Raw genomic sequence first — 23,235 nt, 5'->3', positions numbered from 1 at the left:
AAATAGTATAAAACCCATTTGACCATCGAACCTTTTGTCAACGACGACTTTTTATGGTACGGTATCTAAGAATCCCCTTCTAATTTTATTTTTTATATCCAAAAAAGTTTATATTAAAATTTTAATATTAATCATAATCTATAGTCTGCCTTATTTATATTATTTACAAATTGATCATATTTTTTGTATTATGTTTTTCATATTTTATTTATGTTTTTTATGATTAATATTTTTTATTTTCCAGATATTCAAAGATATGATAGAAAAAAGTGTTATTAATTGTGAAGGTTGAAATTAAATGGATCTAAAATGCTTATTTTTGTTTTTATTTATTTGTTTCCATTTAGGAATGGCCGAAAGGGTGGTTGAATTGAGACCCCACGTGGCCCCCTGTATGATTTTCTTATTACCCCTGTTTGGTTCTCAGAATAAACAAAGATTCAAAGTGGCCTTATCCTGGAAATGAGGTGGACCCATCACCACCAATAAATTTCCCACCTCGGGTCCACGTGTATAGCATCGAACATGCTTGTTTCGGTATGAGTATCACATTTTAGAGATTTCCAAGTTGATAAAACTAGGGGCCCCACTTTGGCAAAACTACAAGCATTTGAAATGGACCAGGGTGAGGGTCTCATTGAAACGACACCGTTTTGATCGACGCGGATACAAAGAAATAGGTAACTGAAAAACAAAGGAGTTCTCCGACAGGGGATGAAGAGACTTCTGAGCGTTTGATTAGCGGTTTTGGATCATAAATAACGCTGAATCTCTTCAATCTAATATATACCCATCTGCCCATCTCTTCTTTGCATTCACTTCAACCCAAATTCTTTGTTCTTTTGTTGCCAAAACAGGTCTTTCTTTCTCTCTATCTCCATATATAGATATGTGGGTGTGTATAGAGAAATGTTTTCTCGCCCTTTCTCTTCAATTATTAGTGTACCCCACCCACGTCTATATTTTGATCATAAAGATGTATTTTCCTTTTTTCTAATTTTTCCTTTTCATGGAAATTTTGCAGTTTTGTGAGATTATTTTGAGTAATTTTTTTTTTGTTTGTTTACTTGAGTGCATGTGTTGCGAGGTTTATCTAAACGTTGATTCAATTTTGGGGTGCTTTCAAGCATATAGTTTTGCTATCGTGGGTGTGTCCTGAGGCGGGTTTTGTTTATTTTTTGCTGGGTCATCTTAGCTGTGTGACTTTGGGTGTTTTGTATTGATTATACGAAGGTTGGATCAGATTCGGTGATGTATTGCTTTTTGTGAATTGTATGGTGAGTTTGAAAATCTAGAGATTTTGATTGGTATTGTTTGTTTTTTGGATTTGATCTGGCGATTTATTATGTTTGGAATTTGGAATGATGATTTTGGGGTGTGTTTGGTGGAAACTCCATGAAAAGACAAAAGAAAAATTTATGATTCATGTTTTATATGGATTCCATCGTTATTATCATAGATGTTTAATTGATCGTTTTCCAATTTGATCGTTTAGAAGCTATTTTACTTGTGGAGATGATTCCTTAAGGAAGAGGACACCATCTACTTTCCTGCAGTTACTTAAGCGTTGAATTACAAGTATTCAGATCAAGTTCCCGGATCAAGTGCTGTGGTTTCGTATTAAATGATTTTGAGGGTCATTTAGCATTGTTATGAATGTGCTTTTGAAAGTCTCTCGGATGACCGTAGACTGCCTTCAGACTCATTTTGGATGATAGAAATGTGACAGAAAGGAATGGGAAATGCTAAAATTGGTTGAGGAGAGGAGTGCATTTTAAAGTAATTTTTAGCATTTTCCTTTCCCTTTTGTCATTGTTTCAAAGATCCAAACAGTGGTTTAGCAGTTTGTTAGAGGCGTCTTCTGATAAGAGATACTTGTTGGATTGATTTTCCTTTTCCAGGATGATGAATATTTGTTTCTTTATTTTTGGTCAGTTTGTTTGAGGTTTTAACCCTACCCTTTGTCTTGAGAGCACAATTGCTTAGTCTCGTTTTCAAGGTGGTTCCTAATTAGATATTAATGGAAACATATCGTGCATTTTTTTTTTTCATTTGGCAGCTTTAACGTTCAACTATCAGCTATCTATTGTTCTTTCATGAATAACAGTTAACTTTTCATGGTCATCTATTTTGGTTTGGTGTAGAGAACTGTCACAGGCATCTTTGAATATATTGTGTATGCTTTTTTCGGCTTTAACGTTTAACCCTTGGTTATCTTCCATTCTTTCATAACAGCAGTTAACTTTTCATAGTCATCTTGCTTATATTGTGCACATTTTTCAGCTTTAACGTTCAGCCCTCAGTTTTCCATTGAACAAGGAATAGCAGTTAATCTGATGCCTGTTCTTTTCTAACAGACCCATATTTTGCATAGTAAAATGTATTAAAGAATAGAAGGGTGATGGCAGCAGCAGAAGCAAGGGCTGTTTGGCAAAGAGCAGCTAATCGTTGCTTTGTCCAAGAAGATGCTAAAAGAGCTCCAAAATTAGCTTGCTGCCCATCTTCATCTTCATCATCCAAACAGGCTGATGCAGGACATGCCAATGCAGCAGATGGACCTGATCATCCCCCTGTAGGTTTCATGCCCTTAAACAGGACTTCATATTCCAACCTGCCCCCTGATACAAGATGGTGGCTTCAGCTTCAACCTAACTATGGGTACCAAAAGGGTTTAACATCTGAACAGTTAAATGCCTTGGAGGCAGAGGTAGAAATGTTAATAGATGGAACTGCAAGCAAGACCTCTGAACTTGATGGGGCTTATGCACAGAATGAAGATGGTAGCGGACGTGTTGATGGTGGCAAGAACACTGAATCTTTTTTTGATGTAGATAATATAAACTTTGCTGGTTGTGTAGAGAAAGATCCTGACTTTGGAAAGCAAGAGGTAAATGCTCTAAATAGTAAGAATGCCCAAGACCTTGAAGTTAACAACATGTGGAAGTACTACGAATTAGTGGAGACAGAGCCTATTGGCTCCTCAGCTTCCAAACAACCCAATGAGCTCTATTTGGATTCAGAATCTTCATGGATTGGGGTTGAGAAAAATGAGCCGTGGTGGCGCACAGCAGATACAGATGAATTGGCTTCCTTGGTGGTGCAGAAGTCACTTGACCATATTGAGAATTGTGATCTCCCCCCTCCTCAGAAGATGCATGTTAGGAGTGACCCATTTGCCCCTCTTGGATGTTTTGTTCACAAGGGCAACTTTGGCTCATCTTTAGATAGGAAGGCCCAAACTGGCACTCTCTCCAATTTAACCCTTCATTTGAAGGGCAGTTCCTCTTTGGGCAGCGCAGATGGAAGACAGTGGGCTTCAGCTGAAGATCGGCATGGTTCAGACAAGCCATTCAGGTACTGCTTTAGATTTTCCATTTCTAGCTCTCTGCCTCTCATACAATAACATGCCATCAGTCTCTATATTCTCTATTCTCTCAAAGTTAAATCACCCACAAGTTCTGATCTAAGATTGCTACCACTGGAGCTTGGGAGTTAGAACATTGAAGGTAGAGTCTAGAGAACAAACTCATAAACCCCCTAGGTCAGTCTTTTACTGGATCATTTTCCTTTCCTGCATATACACACAATCAAATTCTCTTATAATCTTATTCCGGGTTGGTGCTTCAACTTCAAAAGCAGTTACAATACAAACCACAAGGATCTGACAGAAATGCAAGGAATTACCGACAATGATCCCAGCAAGGCTCAGCTGTTGGAAGCACTCCGCCACTCTCAAACACGTGCAAGGGAAGCTGAGATAGCAGCAAAGCAAGCTCATGAAGAGAAGGAGCATATTATCAGTCTCTTCCTCAGACAAGCCTCACAACTCTTCGCCTATAAGCAGTGGTTCCACCTGCTTCAACTAGAAAACCTTTACTCCCAAATTAAGAACAAAGACCATCCAATCTCCACCCTTTTCCCAGTCACCCTACCATGGACACCTTACAAAGCTAAGAAACAACGGAAGAGCTGGCAGAAGGCAACCAAGGGGAGACGAGGCAAACGAGCCCAACCAAGATATGACATTAGCAAGTATGCTGTTGCCTTTGCACTGGGGCTGAGTCTTGTTGGTGCAGGGTTGCTCCTAGGATGGACTATTGGGTGGATGTTACCTACTTTGTAGTCTGGGTTTTGGTTTTGTCAAAGTTTCCTTCTTGCTGTGAAGATTGGTTTCAACTATTTCCTGCATGTATATATGTATCAGTTTCCTTAGTCTCTGTTTCTACTTTCTAGAAGTTCAAGAAGTATGTTGTTTGTGTATAAAATCATGTGATGAGATTCATATTTGTGTATATGGAACATACTGTGAAACAGGGAGATCTCATCAAATTCCCCTCTGGGTGGATGCCCATTTATATTGGTAAGGTGATAAAAGGCTTGTTTTGGATAGCTTTTTAACTTCTGCAGGAGTAAAGCAACAGCAGAAGTAACTACTTTTTCCATGTGATTGATCACCTGTCTTGGATAAAAACCATGAGTTTTCCTCTTCAAGATGAAGATTGTCTCGTTTGACATTCAAATGTTGGTTTTATTGTTTTAGAAAGCTCTCTCAAATACGATGTCTTAAGACACTACCCCTTCCATAGTCATCAGTCAAAAACTCGTTTCTCTACTCTAATTGAGCATCCTTTTTAGCATTCAAGCCTATTCAGGCCTACTCAAGAGAGTAGAAATTAATCAAATTATCAAGTAATTCATTATTTCTAATGATTTGAAGGGGTTCGAACTTTTAACAAAGACAAAAGGTTTGTCATAAAACCGGGCGACCACCCAAGAAAACTTGCCTTCAATTAAATATAAGCTCAAACCATTTATAAATATATATTGAAGTTCATCGGACAAACAAAATATTAAAAGAATATATTAATAAATAAATAAATTCTAATTATTTTAATTTTAAATTATATTTAATTGATTACAAAAGATATGAAAACAATCATGATATTTTTAATATTTGATCTTTTTTATATCATTTATATATTAATGAAATATAAAAATAAAAATATTAAAAAAATTATACATACAGTTTAATTAAATAAATTATAATTTTAATATTAAATATATTTTAAAGTTAAATATATTATAATCAAATGTTCATAATATTAGTTTTAAATAATATTTAATGTAACTTGATAATAAATATATATTTATAAAATTTATATTTCTTATTCACAAACACAATATTATTATCAAATATAATAAATTATATCATATATATATATATATATATATATTAATATCTTCAATAAAACAATTTCAAAATATTTATTATTATTTTTTTATATCATTTCTTAAAAAAAAATCTTAATATTTTATAAGTTTTTTTCATCCTCAATATTTTATATCAAATATCTATCTATATTTCTTCATATATCCCGATATATTAGTAAAATATATATATATAAATAGGTAAGTGGATAGATAGATAAATAAAGCAAAAATGAAAAAAAAATTATGGGTAGGCATATGCTCAATAAATTATTTTTTATGCTACTCTCAATTTATTTATTTTCTCAAAAATTGAATAATAAATCATTTTTAGTATTTTACTATGATGTATTTTTCAAGAGAATTTGAAATGTGCTTGGACCGGACAATTTTATAGAGGAACCCGAATCCAAGGAGCTTTCAAGCCCGGCCGGGTTCAAGCCTGATCGGACCCATCATCCCTTCCGGTCTATAAAATCACAGACGCTGGATCCATCCGCATCCATCACAGAGAGAAGAAAGAAGAGAGAAGACAGAGTGAGAAAATGCCTGTGGTGGAGAAATTGAAGATGTTAATTGTGCAGGAACCGGTGGTGGCAGCTTCGTGCTTCATCGCTGGCGTTGGTACGTGCTCTCTCTCGAAACCCTAACTTGAAAACTCTCGATTTTTCAAATCGAACTGCGTTTGATATAAGCCTTGGTTGACTTGATTCGATTTTTTTTTTTCTGAGATTAGTTTTATGTGTTTTGTGAAATGGATACTCTTAGTTTTTGCAAGTGTAAGGCTGGGGTTTGCCGGGTAGAATGCACAATTAGGTCTTGGGGGTGATCGAAGAACTTGTGATAGAAGTGAGAGAGGATGATGATTGGATAACATAATTGGTGGGTGGTTAGAGAGTATAAGTGATTATAAGTGGCTCGGCTAATCTTAAAATCAACTTGAATTGCCCGGAGTTCCCAATTTAGTTGATAGCATGGCTAGTATCATCTGGAAAACCTAAAGAGGTGATAGTATTAACACAGAGGTGAATTTTATATTGACATTTGTGGGAATGTTGAGGGTTTGGTCTGGGTTATGGTTTGGTTTGTTTTGGTGTGTTGTTTGAAGTGTATGAGTGTTGATGTTGTTTTTAGTTGTTTTGTGGAATTTTATTGGGTGAATCACAAGAACTATATGCAGAAAGGCAGGCTTTTATGGTCTTGCTGTCTTGGATGATATTTTTGTGTAATGATGCGCTAAAACATGGCATGAGACGAGGAGGTGGATGTGAAATACCATGTAGGTTGGGCTGTTTTAGTTTTCTCTGTGGGAAATCATTGAATTTTAGGGAACTATGCATGGTCATTCAGAAGAAATGGTGGGTGGTATTTCATGATAGGGAAATAGTTCAAATTTGAGAATGATTGAACCCTGAAACAGTGGTTCACCAATTTGGATGTTGTTAGCAGCAAAAGCAAAGGGAATTCTTTTCATTAGGGCTAAGGAGGAAATTTTCATAAATTTTTAAATGGGAGAGTTGGCACATCATGGGTCGCTTTCAGATATGGTAATTGATAAACCCTCAAATGAACCTGATGGAGAAAATTCCTTCCTCCAGGACTCCTGGCATGAGTTTATATGGGATAGGGATTCTCTGAGCGTTAAGATTGTTTAGTGCAAGGATCTCGACTTGTTTTGCCGGGAAGATATGAGAAAATATGGTAGTGAGAAATTTGAACACTGGATTATGCCAACTAATTGCTGGGGTATCATTTTCCTCCTGATGCGAAGGCCTTTTTAGTTATATGAAAACCGTGGAGAATTTCTCCCCTAGATGAGGAAATATTAGAACAAATTGCTTAATTCTGGAAAGGAGTTTGAAAAAGAGAGGAATTTGCAGAAAATGTCACTTCGAATGATAGTATAATTGGTTTCTTTTTTATTTTTTTATTAGGTTTCAGTTCTTAAATCACAATAATCAAAGGCCACTGAATTGGACTATTTTTGTAAAGTGGACGATTTTGCAAAGACAATCTCTCTTCACAATTTCTTATGCACTAGCTTATAATAATAACAATAAATTCTTATGCAGTTTTTGCAATCAATTTTTTTAGGAATTTATATTATCCTTTTGTGGTGGAGAAAGTTTCATTTTATTGGTTCTTGTGTTCTGAAAATTTCAGGCGTTGGCCTCTTCCTGCCTGCTGTCGTGAGGCCTATATTGGACTCCCTTGAAACATCCAAGCAAGTTCCTCAACCTGCACTAAGTGATGTGAGTATCAAATTTCACAAAATGTTTATCTAAATAATTAATTCATTTTGTCTTTTGCTATTGAATGGTTACATATTCAAACTTATTTTCAGAGTCTGAACATATTCTCATTTTTAAGATAATGGGTAATTTAGCAAAGCATATGAGGTTTGAAGTTTCTGTCAAAGTATGCTGTTCACTAGCAGCGGGCTAAAGTTTGAAAAGAACATTTTATGCCATCAATGAATAAACCATAGAGTTGAATGTCTTACCACCTAGATATGGTGTTATATTTTCTCTTTAGTTGGACAGATTTGTTTGCAAGAGTATGTCTAAATGCTATATGCTTTATCCTTTCATTTTAACCATTTAATGGGGCATACTTGGGTCTTCTTCTTGGTCCTTGAAGGTCGATTGATTTCCCTTATTTTGACATGTCAACATTTAAAAGAAAAAAAAAAATTGGAATCCACCATCTGATGGGTTAGAGTAGATAGATCAACTGAGCACAAGAATCCATCACCGTTAGATTGATTTCTATAGTCTTAAGATACATTGAACTCTCTTTAACCTCTGGATGATTTACACATTTCAGAAACTTTGAGATGCATGGCTAAAATCATCAATCTAGTTTGGTGTTCGTAAAGCAGATTTGCTAGCACTAGGAGGCTGGGACTATCTAATGGTCAATCCTAATTTTTTGGCCACCTGTATATAACGAAGATTATGAGCACAAGTCTCAAGGGGCTGGAGTAGGAATGTGACTTGTGCGAAAGGGTCCAGGTTCGAGCCTGTAAAAAACATAATGTTACTTATCAAAAACTCCTAGAAGTGGCCTTTTCTGTTACTGGTACTGGTACTGGGCCTTTGTTGTTGGAGAGGAACCAACTCCTAGAAGTTGGCTCCCATGCCCATGCAGTATTTAATGAGTTTCTTCTCTGCATCTACACTTCTGGTTTTGCTATGTCACTTCTTCCCATGTCTAAGGTGGTGTTTGTTTTTTTACTTAATTTTAAATACAATTTTAATGCTTAATAGTGTTAAATATTAGGTTGTTTGTTTTTGTAATATTTTATTTCTATTAAGCATTAAAAGATTAAAAAAAAATCATGTTACTTTTTCTATTCAGCAAAAAGTTTATAATAAATTATAAAAAAGTATAAAAACAAACGACCTAAAATCTAAAAGCAATATTGCTTTCAGCAAAAAAATTAAAAAAACTAACATCCTATGCAAATAATTGAATTGATAATTCTGCATATGCACTTGTGGTTTTTGGTTCATAGCTTCTTCTGCTTATGTCTAGCAAGTGCAAATAATGACTGAATCAATTATTTGTTGCACTTGTCTGCAGGTTGTTGCAGGCATGACTGGTAAAAAACAAGGGTAATATGGATTGTTGCTGTGAGTGATGATCTTCTTTTGTCCTCCTTCGTACCATCTACAAATACTCTTTTAGATTTCATTTCATCAGCAATGGAATAAGTATGAGACTCATATTTTTTTTGTGGAGAACTAGATGCTGAAACCTTTGATTTCTTCCATAATTATCAATTGAAGAACTTACCTCACAATCCAAAGTTTGGTATGGATGAAGTAATCACATATTAATGTTGATGGTAACTGTTTGCGTTGAAAACTTCAAAATCCTGTCATTTTCCTATCATAAAGATTGTTTGAAAACGGCCCTTTGTCCAATTGATCCATCCCTAGATGTCATGCCCTGCATAAATGAACCCCCACTTGAGCTTAAAACTTAAGTCCATGACATTATCAAGAGGTCCCAAAATTTCACCTGCGCCCTGCTTCCAAACCCATATGTCAAGGTGAACGGATGCCGTTCATGTATTTTATATGATACTAAAGAAAGTTATTTTTGAATAAACAATGAGGAAAATTATTAATTCCCTTACGATTACGTCTCCTTTCTTTGAATTTTACTGCTCTAAAGTCATGTTCTAGTCTATTCACCGATTGTTAAGGTTTTTCCACCACAAGCTCTTTTTTCCACAATGTTCGATCAGCAGCACTGTGCACATGGTGGTTCAGTTTGTTGCCTACTTTGTCAGATCTCGCCTTGTTTAAATTCAATGAACAAACATCTCAGTTGCATTCATTAGATTATGATACACAACTAGCCAATCTAAGCACCCACCCATACAATGAATCATCATCCATGGCTCAAAAATTGGAGCCCCCCACCCTTTTTTTTTTTTTTTGTTCTCCATACATACACTCATATCCATAAAAAGTCTTCCTCGCATGTCATTTTCCAAACCCAAGCAGGGAAAAAGAGGTTAAAAAGCATATTACATAGTGTCTCTCTCTATACACCATAAGTTTTCAATCAATCACAGACTAGAAGGTGAGGCACAGCTGGTTTGATTAGAAATGTGATTGAACCATTGTGGCGGACGAAGGAGAAGTCAAATCAAGAGCCCATCTTTCTTCAACTTCTTACTCCTCTTCCATGGCACCACCTGCTTCAGCCCCTCATATACGTTCGCCTGTCATTATCAAATCAACAAAAAAAAAAATTATGTTAATCTCTATATACCCATGTCGGTCTTTAATAATAATAATAATTATTATTATTATTTTATTTTTATTTTTTTATTATTAGACTGTTCTGTAAATCCTCAAGATTTTCATCTTAGAAAAATGTTCAAAAGCCCTCTTTACAGATTTGAGTTGATGACAAAAGTGATAAACAGAAATGTCGTTACCCGCATTATGGTCTGTAGAATAATATGAAAAAAGAGTCTAAAACGATGCGTTTCGTGAGGCAGCAGTCAAAGTGAAGAAACGGAAACTTACCCAGAAGTGAGATCTGGCTTGACTCAGGCTCAGATACCTTCCACTCCTGCTCATTCTAGTCATCTTCTCACTCGAGCCCCCACCACTGTCATAATCTCCGGTGGTGGCGGGGGAGCTACCTTCTTCAAGGTCCAGAGACCGAGAAGCTTCTCTTTTACCCTTGTGATTCTTCCTCCCCCAACCCCCGAAAAACCCTCTCCTCCCCAGCACCATCGCGCCCAGCTGCCCTCTCTCCGGGCTACCGCCTCTGCCGAAGGAGTGGCGGCGGTCTCTCGCCACTCTGAAGGAAGAGCACTGGAAGGCAGAGCGAGCCACGTAAGGGCCTTCAAGGACGGTGGTGGGGGAGGGCATTTTGGAGAGTTTGACGTCGGAGGAGAAGAGCCTCGGAGGGGGGTCCAGGCAGCGAGCGCTACTAGATTTGGAGAGGGCGACGAGGGCGGTGCAGGGTCGGGGCTTGCCAGGCTCCTCCTCCCACCGGAACGGAACGGAAGCTGTGGTCTGGAGCGGTGGGGTTTGGGTTCCGGAGGGCTCAGGCTCTTGCATGGCTATGGAGAAGAGCGGCAACTTGGGAGCGTAGCTAGGGTCGGACTCTGCTTGAGACCCCATGCCTTACCACCGACACTTCCTTCTTCTCAGTCCCTTCGTCTCCGAGCTTTTGAGCCCTTTTTTGGTAGTGGAAAGAAGACAATGGAGGCAGGAGGATGTTAATTTGTGACCTTTTAGGCTTTTTTATTCACGACAAAAAGCTTGACTTTTACACATCACCCTTCTCAGACGTGTCATTTTTCCTGTAGTGAAGTGAAACAAATAGCGTGTGTGTGTCTTACATTTAGGCAAATGAAGTAGAAAAGATCATATGGAGCTTTAAAACGAGTCTTTTGAGCTTTTTAAAACTTTCGATGCCTTGTAACCTTCTTTTATTTTTGACTACCCAACAAAATTAGAATCCTTTTTGTTTTTCTCCAAAATGTGAAGTTCAATTAAATTTTATTCTAATTACTATATCATCAATAAAATATTTCCACCACTTGATTTTTCTTAGCCAGAAGTCAAATCCAAAGATTGACAAATCATGAATTGAAAATTTATTATCATTATAACACATTCCACTAGTCTCACGTTTCAACTTTTTTTATGAGATGGCAACAAGGTAAAGTGGAAGAGGCCTCACCTTTAGTTGGGTGCACCCACTCCCTCCACCGTTCAAATGAGGACGCGTGTCAAAACACCCTCAAATGGTGTGGGCTTGAGAAGAAGCATAGGATGCTAGTGCGTGGGAGAAAATGACCAGCTTTATCAGAAAATCAACTTTTCTTTATTCATATAATGCCCTGCCAAACAGGTCGCTCCAAAATCCCATTTCGTCATCCGCACATCACCGTAACAGAAAATTTTATTTCCATGAGTCTCCCCTGGAATACGGAATACTGTTTACTCGTGACGCCGTGTTTCGCAACAGATGTTGAAAGTGATTTTCCGACAAATTTTTCCCATTTTCTAGGACATAGAGCATGTTGATTCTTTTGCCAAATAGGTTTTCTTGATGGAGTTTTGAGCCCAAATACTATGTTTGAAAAAAAACCTCCTCCCAAAATAATTCCTAAAACCTTAGTTATAATTACAATTTCAAACTTAAATTTAAATTTGTAATCACTAACTACGATTTTGTGATCACTCTCATACAATCGGAGTTTCCAAAGAGAAGTCTCAAATAGCTCCTAATTGGTTTATTTCAAAATCTCAAATCCATCCCATTACTATTCCTACATAAAAGATCAAAAAAAAAATTAAATTATATATATTTATGAATTGATTTTTACTAAAAGAAATTAATTATTAAGACAATAAGTCATTACAAAAATAGACATTAGGCTTTACAACGGCCTGTTTAAGGTAATTCTATTTTTAGCATTGCAAAAATGTAAAGCAACGAAACAAAAAATACTATTTTGTATTTAGTTGATATTGTGCTCTTGAATGAAAATCTATCTCCCAATTACTACTTTGCCCCACAGAGAGTGCTATCCAAACATCGTCAGAGTCATGGACTCTAGCATTAAGGCATTTAAGAGGCTATCCAAACTGGGCTTTCTTGGTAAAATTAGTAAAGAATTGTGGCATGCGCATGCAAGTCAAGCAAGGGCAATAGTCCAAAGCAAAGAAAAAGAGGGCAGAGTGATTTTCAAAGTGAAAAAAACAGACCATATGTCCAAATTAGATTGATTGAGTAGAGAAGAAATGATGAACCTTTTGTCACTCCTTTGATTTGTAGTGTTCCACCACATCCTTATCTAGACTTAGAAGCCATCTTTAAGAACAAGTCTTCACAACCAAAGTTCCCATTTTCCTCTTCCTATTCAGAGAAGAAAAAGTACAAAATCAGTGAATAATGACTTCCCCCATTTAGCCATGTACACACACACACACACACACACATATATATATATATGCAGACAAAAAGGACAAAGAGTGCATGAAGTGTAATGGGTTTATCTCTGAGAAATGAAGAAAGACAGGGGAATTCTAGATTTGAAAGTGTGACTCCTCAAGAGCAATAATGGAACATTTCATTTTGAAATCTATGACCATGGAGATCCATTTTGCAAGGGTGGTTGGATGGGGGGTCCTCTTCCATGTACCTGAGCTCAAAAAGGTACCACACATCACACTCTAATACTAACCCAAGATCACCATATCAAAGTGAGAATGATTTAGCTTTGTCTCATATAGGTAAAACCCCACTTCCATTGATAAAAACAAGTGATTTGATTTGGAGGTTTATCAAATTTGCTTTTCATTGACAATAATCATCACATGCATCCCATTTTAAAATATAGTAATTAGTGGATGACAGGCTGATTTAACTTCAGTAATGAACCATGTGATCACCTGATTTGCTACCCAATAAGTTAGTTTCAACTATGGTCCATTTGTTTTCATAGCATTTCAAGGCCTATTAGAGGCTTCCACATCTGTCAGAGAGTCAATCATACACTTAAGATAAGCCTTTAGGTGCATTTTCAATGTCATCATCCCAACAATTATGAGTTTACATGATGAATGACGTGCAGAAAATTTACCCTCAACAAGGTTGCCGACTCTTCTGCCATGTAGAAGAACACAAACCCAGATAACTTTCTTCATTTCAAATGCCCTCCAAGCAGCAAAACATATGATAATTGACCAACCTGCAGAGCTATGCTTAATCGACCCAGTCAAAGAAGATCCTGCAAGCAACAAATGATGCTAGTTGTGATAGTCGAGTACTCTTCATATCCTGACGTGAAGGGGAAAATGGGCAAGTGGTTTACCTCTTGGTATATCCAGACAAAATGACAATAAAAGAGGCATTAATTCGCAGATGACGATCACGTAAACTAGCTAAACACCAAGTAGACCATGTGAATAGTCCTCATCATATTTAATATTTCCCACTAAGTGCCAACTTCTTCTTCATAGCAGAGGACGAAGCCTGTGGTCTACAACAATTGATGTTGGACTTCTCCAAATATAGAAATGGGGCAACATTTGGTTTTCCTTTGATATAATTGCTGGTAGCATTGGACTAATCAACTGTCTATAGATAAGTCTTGTGGGGCACTGTCCACTTGGCTACAAATACAAGTCAACTAGCCCTTCAAGTCAAGGATTTTTCCAATTCCATTAAGCAGTGGAAGAACATCTGCACTAAAAAAGATGAAACCAAGGATCAGGAATCCCCAGGAGGAATAGTAATGAAGTTCAAAATGGATAAATCTCAAAATGCTTGAAAGCTTGCTTGCCTGCCTTCAAGTGAATTATTCCTTCTGACTTGAACCATATTTAACTTGAATATGACAACATAACAGCGATTGATTTAGCAGAAATCTTCTGTTAGAAAGAAACTATCTTAATTCAAGCCACTGTGTTAGCTTCGTTAGTTACAAAGTCACAACAAATTATCTTTCTTTTCTGATAGGTGAATAAACGAAAAGTAAGTCACGACAAATTATTATACAAGATTACATAATTGAAGACCATAAAAATAAATCAGATAATCAGTGAAAGTGTAAAACATCACAAGGCATGATAGTTGAAAACTAACGAAAACTTAAATGTTCCAGATTTTTCAATGATGTTGATCTTTACCAATCCTCAAAAAGTTGCAGGATTTTATCATGCATGACAAAATAATTGAAGACCATAAAAACCGGAAATCAGATCATCAGTCAAACATCATAACAGCATGGTAGTTAAGATGGTTTTATTAAACAGAGAATACTTAATTGTTCAAGTGTTTTCACAAACTCACCCTTGAACAATCCTCACAAAGACGCAATGTATTATTATATTGAAGACCATAAAAACAGGAAATCAGATCATCAGTCACAATCTTAAGAGCATGATAATTGAAATAATTTTCCTTGGTTTATTGAGCAACAAGTACTTCATTGTTCAAGTGTTGTGTCTATGCTCCACTGCTCTCTAAGAATTTGTGGCATAATGTATAGGCCCAACCCAGACCACCCATTTGCCCTTTCTTGAGGGCAAAACAAGGCCTCCTCTTGTATTTCCTTTTGGACCACTCTAGTTAGTGGAGACCAACAAAACAAGCCCCAAAGTCATACTTAACCTTGTATTCATCCAATCAAGGATACAGGAATAACTGGAAAACAGAGATTGCCAATTGATTGCTGACTAATTTTCTACCTTTCTTTTGAGGTTTTGTACCTCATTGTTTTCCAAGGAACATTGAGCTACTGTCCTCTTCATTAGGCCAAAAGAGATACAATTATACACAAAACTGTAAAGTCTACAACTCCCATCATACATGTTCTCATAGCAGATAACTGAAATCAGAAAACCAAGATAATCCAATCTCACAACACAGAAAAAAAGGGGGAAAAAAAAGGGAAAAAGAAAAAGAAAAAAATAATGATGGAACTATGGCTCTGTTGACTTGGGTATGATTTTTAACTAGAAGAAAGAGTTGTATGAGTGCAGAACCCCTTAGAAGCCAAGAAGGATGATGGTTCCATCTGGATTTGAATTATTGAAGGGAAATACTCAATATGGCAGCATCCTTTTGCCTCCAAGAGGGTCTGTAACAAGGAATATGAATGATCAATTGATGAACCCCAGGCATGATTGGAGATTGAGATTGGACCCCCCCTTTGTGAACATGGAGTATGGCCCAATATCTGAAGAGGGTGGTCTTCAGCTAAGAGTGTCATCACAACACATGGGACCTTGCTGCCACCAACATATCCATACTCTATCTAGCCTATACAAGGAACCCATCCTTGGCATTCATTTATACTACACATCCAGTGGCAAATTCAGTATCATATCTTCCTAAAAAAAAAGCATAAAGAGCATAAGGATTAAAGGGGTTGGCTTCAAATTTGCATACCCACAATCCCAAATATGCAATAAGGGTATTGCAACTAGGGTTTCTTTTAAATCATTAAGCATATCTATGAGGGATAAAAAAAAAATGGTGTGATTAAATAAACAATCCGAGCTACATCTGCTATACTCAATTTGAATCGCAAAAACTGCAAGGGGAAGGGAAGAAAATGGTAGAAACGATCTGAACTTCCGTTTTTCAAGGATTTGGGTTTACAGTGCCTATCATTACCACAAATACACAGAAACCATTCACAAATCAGCATCCATAAAAACCATATGTAAAGAACAAATAGGAGGTTTTAAGGTAAGAATCTTACTTGACATTATTGCAAATGCAAGATGCTGCTATCAGAAAGAAACGAAGGGTATAAACCCTTTTCAGTTTCCCCCATAAACCATAATAGAACAAATTTCCCACATCTCTAACAAATTTGCAAATTTCTTTTCTGGAAAAAATGAATGAGATAATTACAAGTAATATTTACAAAATTAATGAAATTGAGTTTGGATTATTCAAAATGAAATCGGGGACATTGGGATCAAATCAACTCAACCCTAGTATAAACCTAACCCAAATCAAATTCAAGTATTGAAAATAATTGTCTAAGTGTACTCAAATGTTAAGTTGTATTTGGTTTGAATCAAGTCGGTCCGTCCAAATTGTATCCCTAATTTTTATATGGTATTACATAAAAGAAGGTAGAGTTATTGCCCACTAAAATTGGGTATCTTGTCGGATCCTCGTAATTAAATTTTAAATTTTAAACACTGTATTATAAAAAAATTTGTATTTGGGAGCTTATTAGATAAATTTTAATATTATATTTTTTTTTTTAAATGGATTTGGGTAATTTTTCATTATACCATATGATTCAAGACATGTCATAATGGGTAATTATTATGCATGAAACTAATGTGGGAAAATAAAAGGAGTCCAATCATTCCGTACGACATCTTATCCAATAAAACCCGTGACATTATTTCTTGTTTTAGTAAAATATTTTTATTTTGGAAAGTACTATAATCGTCAAGAGTTTCAATTATTTTAAAGTGAATGATTTGATGAACAATTCAGGACAAACCGGAAGAAGAACTCTTAATTTTTATAAGAATGAGACTGATGGCAACTAATCAATGGAAATTATTTGGTGGTTGATGACTTAATGAAGCTCCTAGGAATTTGTAAATGAATAAAAATTCTTTGATAAATTAGAACTGAATGAACCTCTTTTATGAATAAGAGAAGAGACTCATGTTAAGTAAGTATCATAATGGTATGTGTTGAAATCTAAATTTGAATTGTTGAATGGGGGATACAAACAAATATGATTAACATAAAAGAAGGTAAATAAATGAGATTAAAATAATCAGGCGGCTTCTACCGATTTGATGGTATAGCTGGACACTATCTTTATGGGGTCTTATAGGTAGTGTCATCACATTTGATATGATACAGATGGGCGAGTAGAGGATTTTCCATGATGAGAGGAGAGTGAGGACATGGTTGACTTGCCCATTCGGTTGTGAGGTGATCTGCTCTCCACTGTGCCCACCAGCCAAGGGGCCCCCATATGCTGACACCCAAGACCCAGATCCAGGTGAACCGGGACATCTCTCATTTCTAGGCAAATATATAATTTTTCTCACCTTGTAAGCATGTCTAGTGTAACTGCTACCCTACCACCTACAGTATGCCATCTCCCTCACTCTTTTCATTCTAGGATTCTCCAAATTTCCCTTATTTCAAACCACCCATTATGAGAGAATGTATACTGTATAGCATTATTACTAGGTAGAATGGTCTGTCTTGTAGAATTTAGTTGGGTATTAGATGTGTGAGTGGCTTCATTTCTATCCGTATAGTGGACTTCCAGTATCCTCCAATGTCACTGTCATATGGATTTTACGCACCGTTCTAAAGTAACTTTCCAAAGCTTGAACTGCTTCCTTTTGAAGAAACGATCTTTGTGAAAACAACCCTTGTCTCCAGATTGAAGACAACAAGGAGAGCAAATACAAATTGAACCCCTCTCTCTCTCATTCATTCATGTCAGCATCCCCCAACTGCTTCTTTACAACCAGATAAGATCCACACATTCCAAAACCCTAAACATGGAGCATCAAAAGACTTTGATAGTAAAAAGCCATCTTGTGAACCAGTGATGAAAATGAGAAAGCTTAGCAAGTGACCCCATGTGGAAGAGCCCATGATGACGAAGATGTCGAGGGCTAATGTGTGGTTCCATGTGCAAATGCGCAGGAGCAATGCCCCATGAAGAGGGTCCTCCTAACAGGCTGGATAAAGATGAAGAGATGGTACTAGCTTCCCTGTGAGACGCTAGAGAGCAATGAGTTTTGACTTGCACACAGGCGACAATGGCATTATTTGTCACTGAAAATTTGTCGATATCAGGTCCCCTACAAAGGGTCCATGGGAGTTATCATATCATATCATACATGCCAAACCCCATGAAAATTTGACAAAAGAAAATATTATAGCTTTTACGGAAAATGAGGAGATTTCCACTCGGGAAGAAACCAACTAGATTACCATTAGAACAAGCACAGAACATATATATATTATGCATATTTTACAGGTTGATTGTCCACCCCCCACAAACAAGGTATTCACAAATTCCATTTCTAAGCTCGGCTAAATGTTCCCTAGTGTAACATGAAAAAGTCTACCCCTTGCCTCGGAAGCCAATCTATATACTGCTGTCACTGAAGAAGCTCCAAAAAAACTGAGCAAACGCCAACAACCCAACCTGAATGCCCCAAGACCAAACACACAAACACCTCCTCCCCACCACAAAAAAAAAAAACAGAAGAAAAGGAAAACAACTCTTAAAAATGACCCCCAAAAGGAAAAAGCACAAACAAAAAAAGGAACTTAACTTCTATGGTTCAGTTCTTAACTCTGAATCCAAGCTTATAACTGTTCCTTCACCATCTAAAGATGATGCAGAAAGCTTGCATCTTGGACTCATCTTTTTTACTTCCTCGCTAGAATATATGAAGATCTTTCTCACCATCTTACAGAATTCCCTGCAATTCAAGGAAAGGAAAAGGGACTTGAATTTCAGGTTCCAATGGGGGTAGAAAGAGAAGGAACAAATTTCTTGGGTTACTTACTGCCATGGATCATCACCCACAAGCATCATATCTCCTTCATCATCAGTGAAAACAACTTCCCATTTATTCCGAGGGCAAAGCTCTCCTTTGATCTCGAACATTTTCTCCAGCTCACTTATAAGCTCATCATATCCTTCCAATGCAGTCAAGTCAACAGCACGACCAACTGCTACTCCTTGCATTTGCACCTTCTCAAACATCACAAAAAAATATTATTTTCATTGGAAATTAACAGTAAAAACACATTGAAACATTCAAACATCCAAAGAGAACCAGCATGTAGTTTTACATGGTTTGGCTTTCACCTTAGTACGTGTCCTTGAGGAAGGAGTGCAACTCTGCCTGCCCTGTGTCTCCTTTTGAGATGCCTCTGGTACAACTTGTTTTTGCTCATTTGAGGATTTCGACACATCCAAATTCTGGATCCTATCAGCTTCAGAAACAACAGCTAAAATGGGTCCCTTGACACTGCTGGACGTGATGCTTGGACATGACATCTCCAGAAGAGCAGTGGCCTTAGAGTTGTTTGTCAGATCAATCCCAAACAACCGGCAGCCAATAGAAGCTTCAATTCGTTTCCCTTTTTCAACCTGATCAGATATTAGGCCATTGTTAGGCCTTGATGACAAAGAAGTGTTAAAGCCAGGTAGAATAGATCGTGTTGACACAGTTTTGCTGTCTTCTGTTAGGTCCTGGAACAGGTTTAAAGAGACGTTCACTGAAGAAGAAGAAGACCATATGCCTTCGGGCCGCCCGATGGAGCTGCCACAGTTGCTGTTGTGGATGACATTGCCATTAATTTCTTTTGGCTTCGGAGGCCAGAGTACCTGGCTTTCACTGCTTTGGACTTCAGTCACACCACCTAACTGGGTTAATTCATGAGATGGGGATGATCCAGCATACCAGAAAGGGGAAGGAACTGAACTGGAAGTATTTTCTGTATTCCAATAAATGGAAAAAAAAAAGGGGTTAAATTAACAAACCCAACTGTAGTTCAAAGAATAACTAAGGCAAAAGTTTCTCCTACCAGCAACTGGAAGATCAAGAGGTCTGGGCCTCTTGATCTTTACTGGTGGTTGAGTAAGGTTTAATGAAGCAGAAGCTACAAAAGGCTCTATATCCCATGAAGAAACCCTCTCTGGTCTTTGAATTGTTGCAGGTTCATCCCATTGAATCTGCAAGGAGAAATAATTTGAGAAAAGCATAAAAAATAATAATAATAAATAAGTTGAAATTTATATGTCAAGAACCAAATTTTCTCCACCTTCAATGAACGCCATTTAGAATTTGACCACTGTGGAGAAATGTCTCCAATTCCAACTATGGTGCCTGTGAACCTAACCAAGCAAACCCGACAACATAAACATAAAACAAATCAATAAAAAATATAAATATAAAAATAAACAAAATGAGCTATTGAGATACCTTCTTTCAGGAGAATCTTCTCCCTCAAATCTCATTTTGAAGCGCATGCCAACTGCAAAGCCATAGTTAACAGCTTCCAAGTATTTGTTTAAGCTAATAATGAATTGGCTTGTCCTGAACAATAATATGAGGCTAAGATAGACGGGACAATATAAACTACACATAATGCCCATTGAGAAAAGACAAAGACATCAACCAAACCTTGGCTTGTAGTAAACAACAAAGAGGGTCTGGGTGGTAACAGCATGAGATGCAGTAGCAAGCACTCCTAGATGCATGCTCTGGCTTGATATGACAGATGAAGGCATGGGGCTCTGTTGACGAGCAAGACGGCGAACCCCAACTCGCAACTCTCCATTATCACCTCTATGCAACAGTTTATTGTATATAAGAAAATCAAATAAACAATAATTAAATCGCCATGATTTTACTAAATCGGAAACCTAAAAGGCAAAACATATAACCTATATTGCTTGATACCTCAGAAACACAAAGGCATCCCCAGCAACTAGCCTCTTTGAAGTGACAAAAGTACTCCATCCTGTTGTAAGCAAATGTCTCCGGGGTTGACCTGATTGTTTTGCACAAAGAAGAAATGCAACAGGCAGCAAACAATGGTATGGGTTCAGTTTCAAATTTTGAACAAGCCTAACTAAAACAGTTCACCATGAGAAATAGTTCGATCACCGTCTAATTCAAGAAAACAAAATTAATAAAACACAAACAGATTTGCAATTACTCTAATGGGTCACCTCTAAATATATGCTTAAATCGCCACTCATATCCATGTAGATCTCTAGCAACTAATTCCTGAGTTGGGGTTGCTTGGCTCATATCCTAACAAAAGAAAATTCAGCACTTCATATGAAAAAATTTCAATGAAATTTCACAACAAAGAAATTCAATACCATGACAATAAAGGAAAGATTACCAATGGAGGCAAGCATTCATTGGCATGCTTACGGAGAACAGAAAACCCCCCATGTGTGCTTGTATCAGAGGCCGTTAAAATCTTGCAAAATGAATGAACGGTTTGTTTTGGAGCCTCATCAGGGCATGAATCAGGACTCTTAGGCTCTGTTTGCTGCATTATTACCATAACCGAATTAGATATGAAGTAATTTCCGATTTGGGACTCTGCTTGGTTGCCCAGAATGTAAGAGAAAGAGAAGTAAATTAAATTCCTGGAATACTATATTCTACATTATTCAGGACCTGAGAAAAGAAAATAAGACTAAAACTTTTATTTCCCTCAGTTTTCCCGGCAACCAAAAAAAGGGATAGAGAGAGACAAATCAACATATTTTCTTACATCTGCTTCTGGCTGTAAAGTGATCTGTGCATAAACTTCGTCTGTTTCTTGTTCTGCCTATTAATTGAATTAACCAACAATAATTTAAAAATTAGAAGGAGAAAAAAATTGCAGAGACAAAATAGAAACCTAAATGAGAAACAGAAACACACCAGTAACCGGGTGTGAACAACACGACAAAGGATCTTTGAAGGAAGATTGAACAAAGGAATCCTCTGATCCAGCCCCTGATTCGTAGAGGCTTGTAACTGCACACCAATCATTGCAAATCTCACAAACAACACATACACATAGGCCGCAGATTTCGATCCGTTGAAAACAAAGAAAGCGGAGGAAAAGAAAATTACAAGAAAATTTGCAAAAACAGAAAAAGCTTACTTGTTCCATATGACCTTGGGGGAAGTAGAAAACTCTCTCATGAGGCTTAGGAACATCAACCAAAGGACCAGCACATGCCCTCCATAGCTCCGTAAACAGATGATCGTTTTCCAAACCTACAAAGCCCAGAAATTTTTTTCTCAAACAAAGGAGCTACAAGGAAGTAGACACGACGTTTGGTTGCTGAGAAAACAGAAGGGAAAAATGGAGGAAAACAGAGTTTTGAAGGCTGAAGCTTGGGGTCTATGTTGTTTGGGCTTCCCAAAAAATGAAAAACGGCCAACCAGAAGCTCGGTAGAGTTCACACGTTACTTCTCTTGGATGCTGCATGACGAAAAATCTAGAAATTTTCCCACACTTTCTCGGCAACCAAACAAGTGTACCCGTTTCTCGGTCACCCGGAAACCCCAAAAAAAATGCAACCTCAAAAAGCTAGTATTAAAAAAACATCATAATCCTTGTGCTTCCATTTTCCCTCCAGTTTTCTCGGGAACCAAACAGCGGACTAAAGTACGACATTTCACCTGGCTCGAGACCGCCTCTGATATTATTCCCATGCGCCATGAAAACCCACGAAGCAAAGCTCCCAAAAGTGACGGTTCAGTGAGCTTCAAATACAGAGCCAGCACCAGTGGACACTAACCCATTTATGAACCATCAAAGAGAAGTTAAGAAAAGAAAGAAAAAAAAGTGCTAAGCGTTAAAGAGAGCAAGTGTTGATTATGAGAGAGAAGGAGGTGGTGGTGGTGGTCTGAAACGACTGTTATAGATGATGGGTCAGTTACAAAACCGCTTGTGGTTTGTCTTCTCTGGGTCAGAAACCTGAAAAACCGCCTTCTCTCAGCTGGTAAAAACCGCTGGTGGTTTCTGGTTCTTCTTCTTCTTCTTCTTCTTCCGGAGCTTCACCTTCTCCTTCCCCTTCAACAGCGTTCCTTCATCTCTTTATCATGTGTTGCTCTCAAAGCCCTGAATCCACGTTACCAAATCCCCAAAACCGCTTTCTGAATGTCATATTATACGCCCCCACCCACACCTTCTCTCTCTACCTTCTTGCCTTTCTCTCTTCCTCTCCCTTCTCTTCTCATCTCTTTTTCCTTTCTTTTCTTTTTCCCCTCGATATTTTAACTTGGAAAAAAAATATCTTCTAATATTATGTTTAGGTAACGTGACATTGTCATCTTACACTTATTGAATATTAATAAAATGATAATTAAATATATATATATATATATATATATATATACACATATATCATAAAAAAAAATTATTCTCAAGTTATCAAACATTCTTATATCGATTAATCTAGATATGAATTTCAATATTAATCGATGTTGCTAA

At 37.1% G+C, this 23,235-nt stretch overlaps 4 protein-coding genes and 1 long non-coding RNA gene across 7 annotated transcripts; 2 read left to right on the top strand and 3 right to left on the bottom strand.

Moving 5' to 3' along the window:
* The first annotated feature begins 583 nt into the window (after nucleotides 1–583).
* On the top strand, nucleotides 584–4,364 carry LOC117932265. Of its 3 annotated transcripts, none has more exons than XM_034853420.1 (3): nucleotides 584–857; nucleotides 2,358–3,354; nucleotides 3,637–4,364. In XM_034853420.1, the coding sequence occupies exons 2-3, from the start codon at nucleotides 2,402–2,404 to the stop codon at nucleotides 4,121–4,123; spliced, it is 1,440 nt and encodes a 479-aa protein (XP_034709311.1). In that variant the 5' UTR covers nucleotides 584–857; nucleotides 2,358–2,401; the 3' UTR covers nucleotides 4,124–4,364. The 3 variants fall into 3 exon arrangements, with proteins under 3 accessions (XP_034709311.1, XP_034709313.1, XP_034709312.1); XM_034853422.1 differs by having other exon boundaries at nucleotides 654–857; nucleotides 3,640–4,364; XM_034853421.1 differs by lacking the exon at nucleotides 584–857 and adding an exon at nucleotides 871–1,277.
* Nucleotides 4,365–5,662: 1,298 nt separating this feature from the next.
* LOC117932297 lies at nucleotides 5,663–9,035 on the top strand. The gene is made up of 3 exons (XM_034853481.1): nucleotides 5,663–5,826; nucleotides 7,372–7,460; nucleotides 8,794–9,035. The coding sequence occupies exons 1-3, from the start codon at nucleotides 5,754–5,756 to the stop codon at nucleotides 8,827–8,829; spliced, it is 198 nt and encodes a 65-aa protein (XP_034709372.1). The 5' UTR covers nucleotides 5,663–5,753; the 3' UTR covers nucleotides 8,830–9,035.
* Nucleotides 9,036–9,678: 643 nt separating this feature from the next.
* Nucleotides 9,679–11,017, bottom strand: LOC117932295 (uncharacterized protein At4g00950). Its single transcript, XM_034853480.1, has 2 exons — nucleotides 10,257–11,017; nucleotides 9,679–9,946 (listed from the first exon to the last, which is right to left on the bottom strand). Exons 1-2 carry the CDS (start codon nucleotides 10,860–10,862, stop codon nucleotides 9,866–9,868), a joined length of 687 nt encoding a protein of 228 aa, XP_034709371.1. The 5' UTR covers nucleotides 10,863–11,017; the 3' UTR covers nucleotides 9,679–9,865.
* A 409-nt stretch (nucleotides 11,018–11,426) lies between these two features.
* Nucleotides 11,427–16,272, bottom strand: LOC117932298. The gene is made up of 5 exons (XR_004654131.1): nucleotides 15,965–16,272; nucleotides 13,568–13,943; nucleotides 13,337–13,483; nucleotides 12,504–12,609; nucleotides 11,427–11,668 (listed from the first exon to the last, which is right to left on the bottom strand). It is a non-coding gene; the product is annotated as an uncharacterized LOC117932298 (long non-coding RNA).
* A 1,902-nt stretch (nucleotides 16,273–18,174) lies between these two features.
* On the bottom strand, nucleotides 18,175–22,971 carry LOC117932255 (auxin response factor 18). Its single transcript, XM_034853404.1, has 14 exons — nucleotides 22,422–22,971; nucleotides 21,898–22,013; nucleotides 21,672–21,767; nucleotides 21,520–21,576; nucleotides 21,139–21,291; nucleotides 20,960–21,044; nucleotides 20,688–20,778; nucleotides 20,409–20,573; nucleotides 20,208–20,321; nucleotides 20,047–20,119; nucleotides 19,810–19,957; nucleotides 19,088–19,719; nucleotides 18,783–18,970; nucleotides 18,175–18,695 (listed from the first exon to the last, which is right to left on the bottom strand). The coding sequence occupies exons 1-14, from the start codon at nucleotides 22,459–22,461 to the stop codon at nucleotides 18,548–18,550; spliced, it is 2,106 nt and encodes a 701-aa protein (XP_034709295.1). The 5' UTR covers nucleotides 22,462–22,971; the 3' UTR covers nucleotides 18,175–18,547.
* Nucleotides 22,972–23,235: the final 264 nt, after the last annotated feature.

Source organism: Vitis riparia, chromosome 15 (genome assembly GCF_004353265.1).
Source record: "Vitis riparia cultivar Riparia Gloire de Montpellier isolate 1030 chromosome 15, EGFV_Vit.rip_1.0, whole genome shotgun sequence".
In the NCBI taxonomy this organism is placed as follows: domain Eukaryota; kingdom Viridiplantae; phylum Streptophyta; class Magnoliopsida; order Vitales; family Vitaceae; genus Vitis; species Vitis riparia.
Note: the sequence above shows the minus strand (reverse complement) of the source record. Positions and strands in the feature narration are given on the sequence as shown.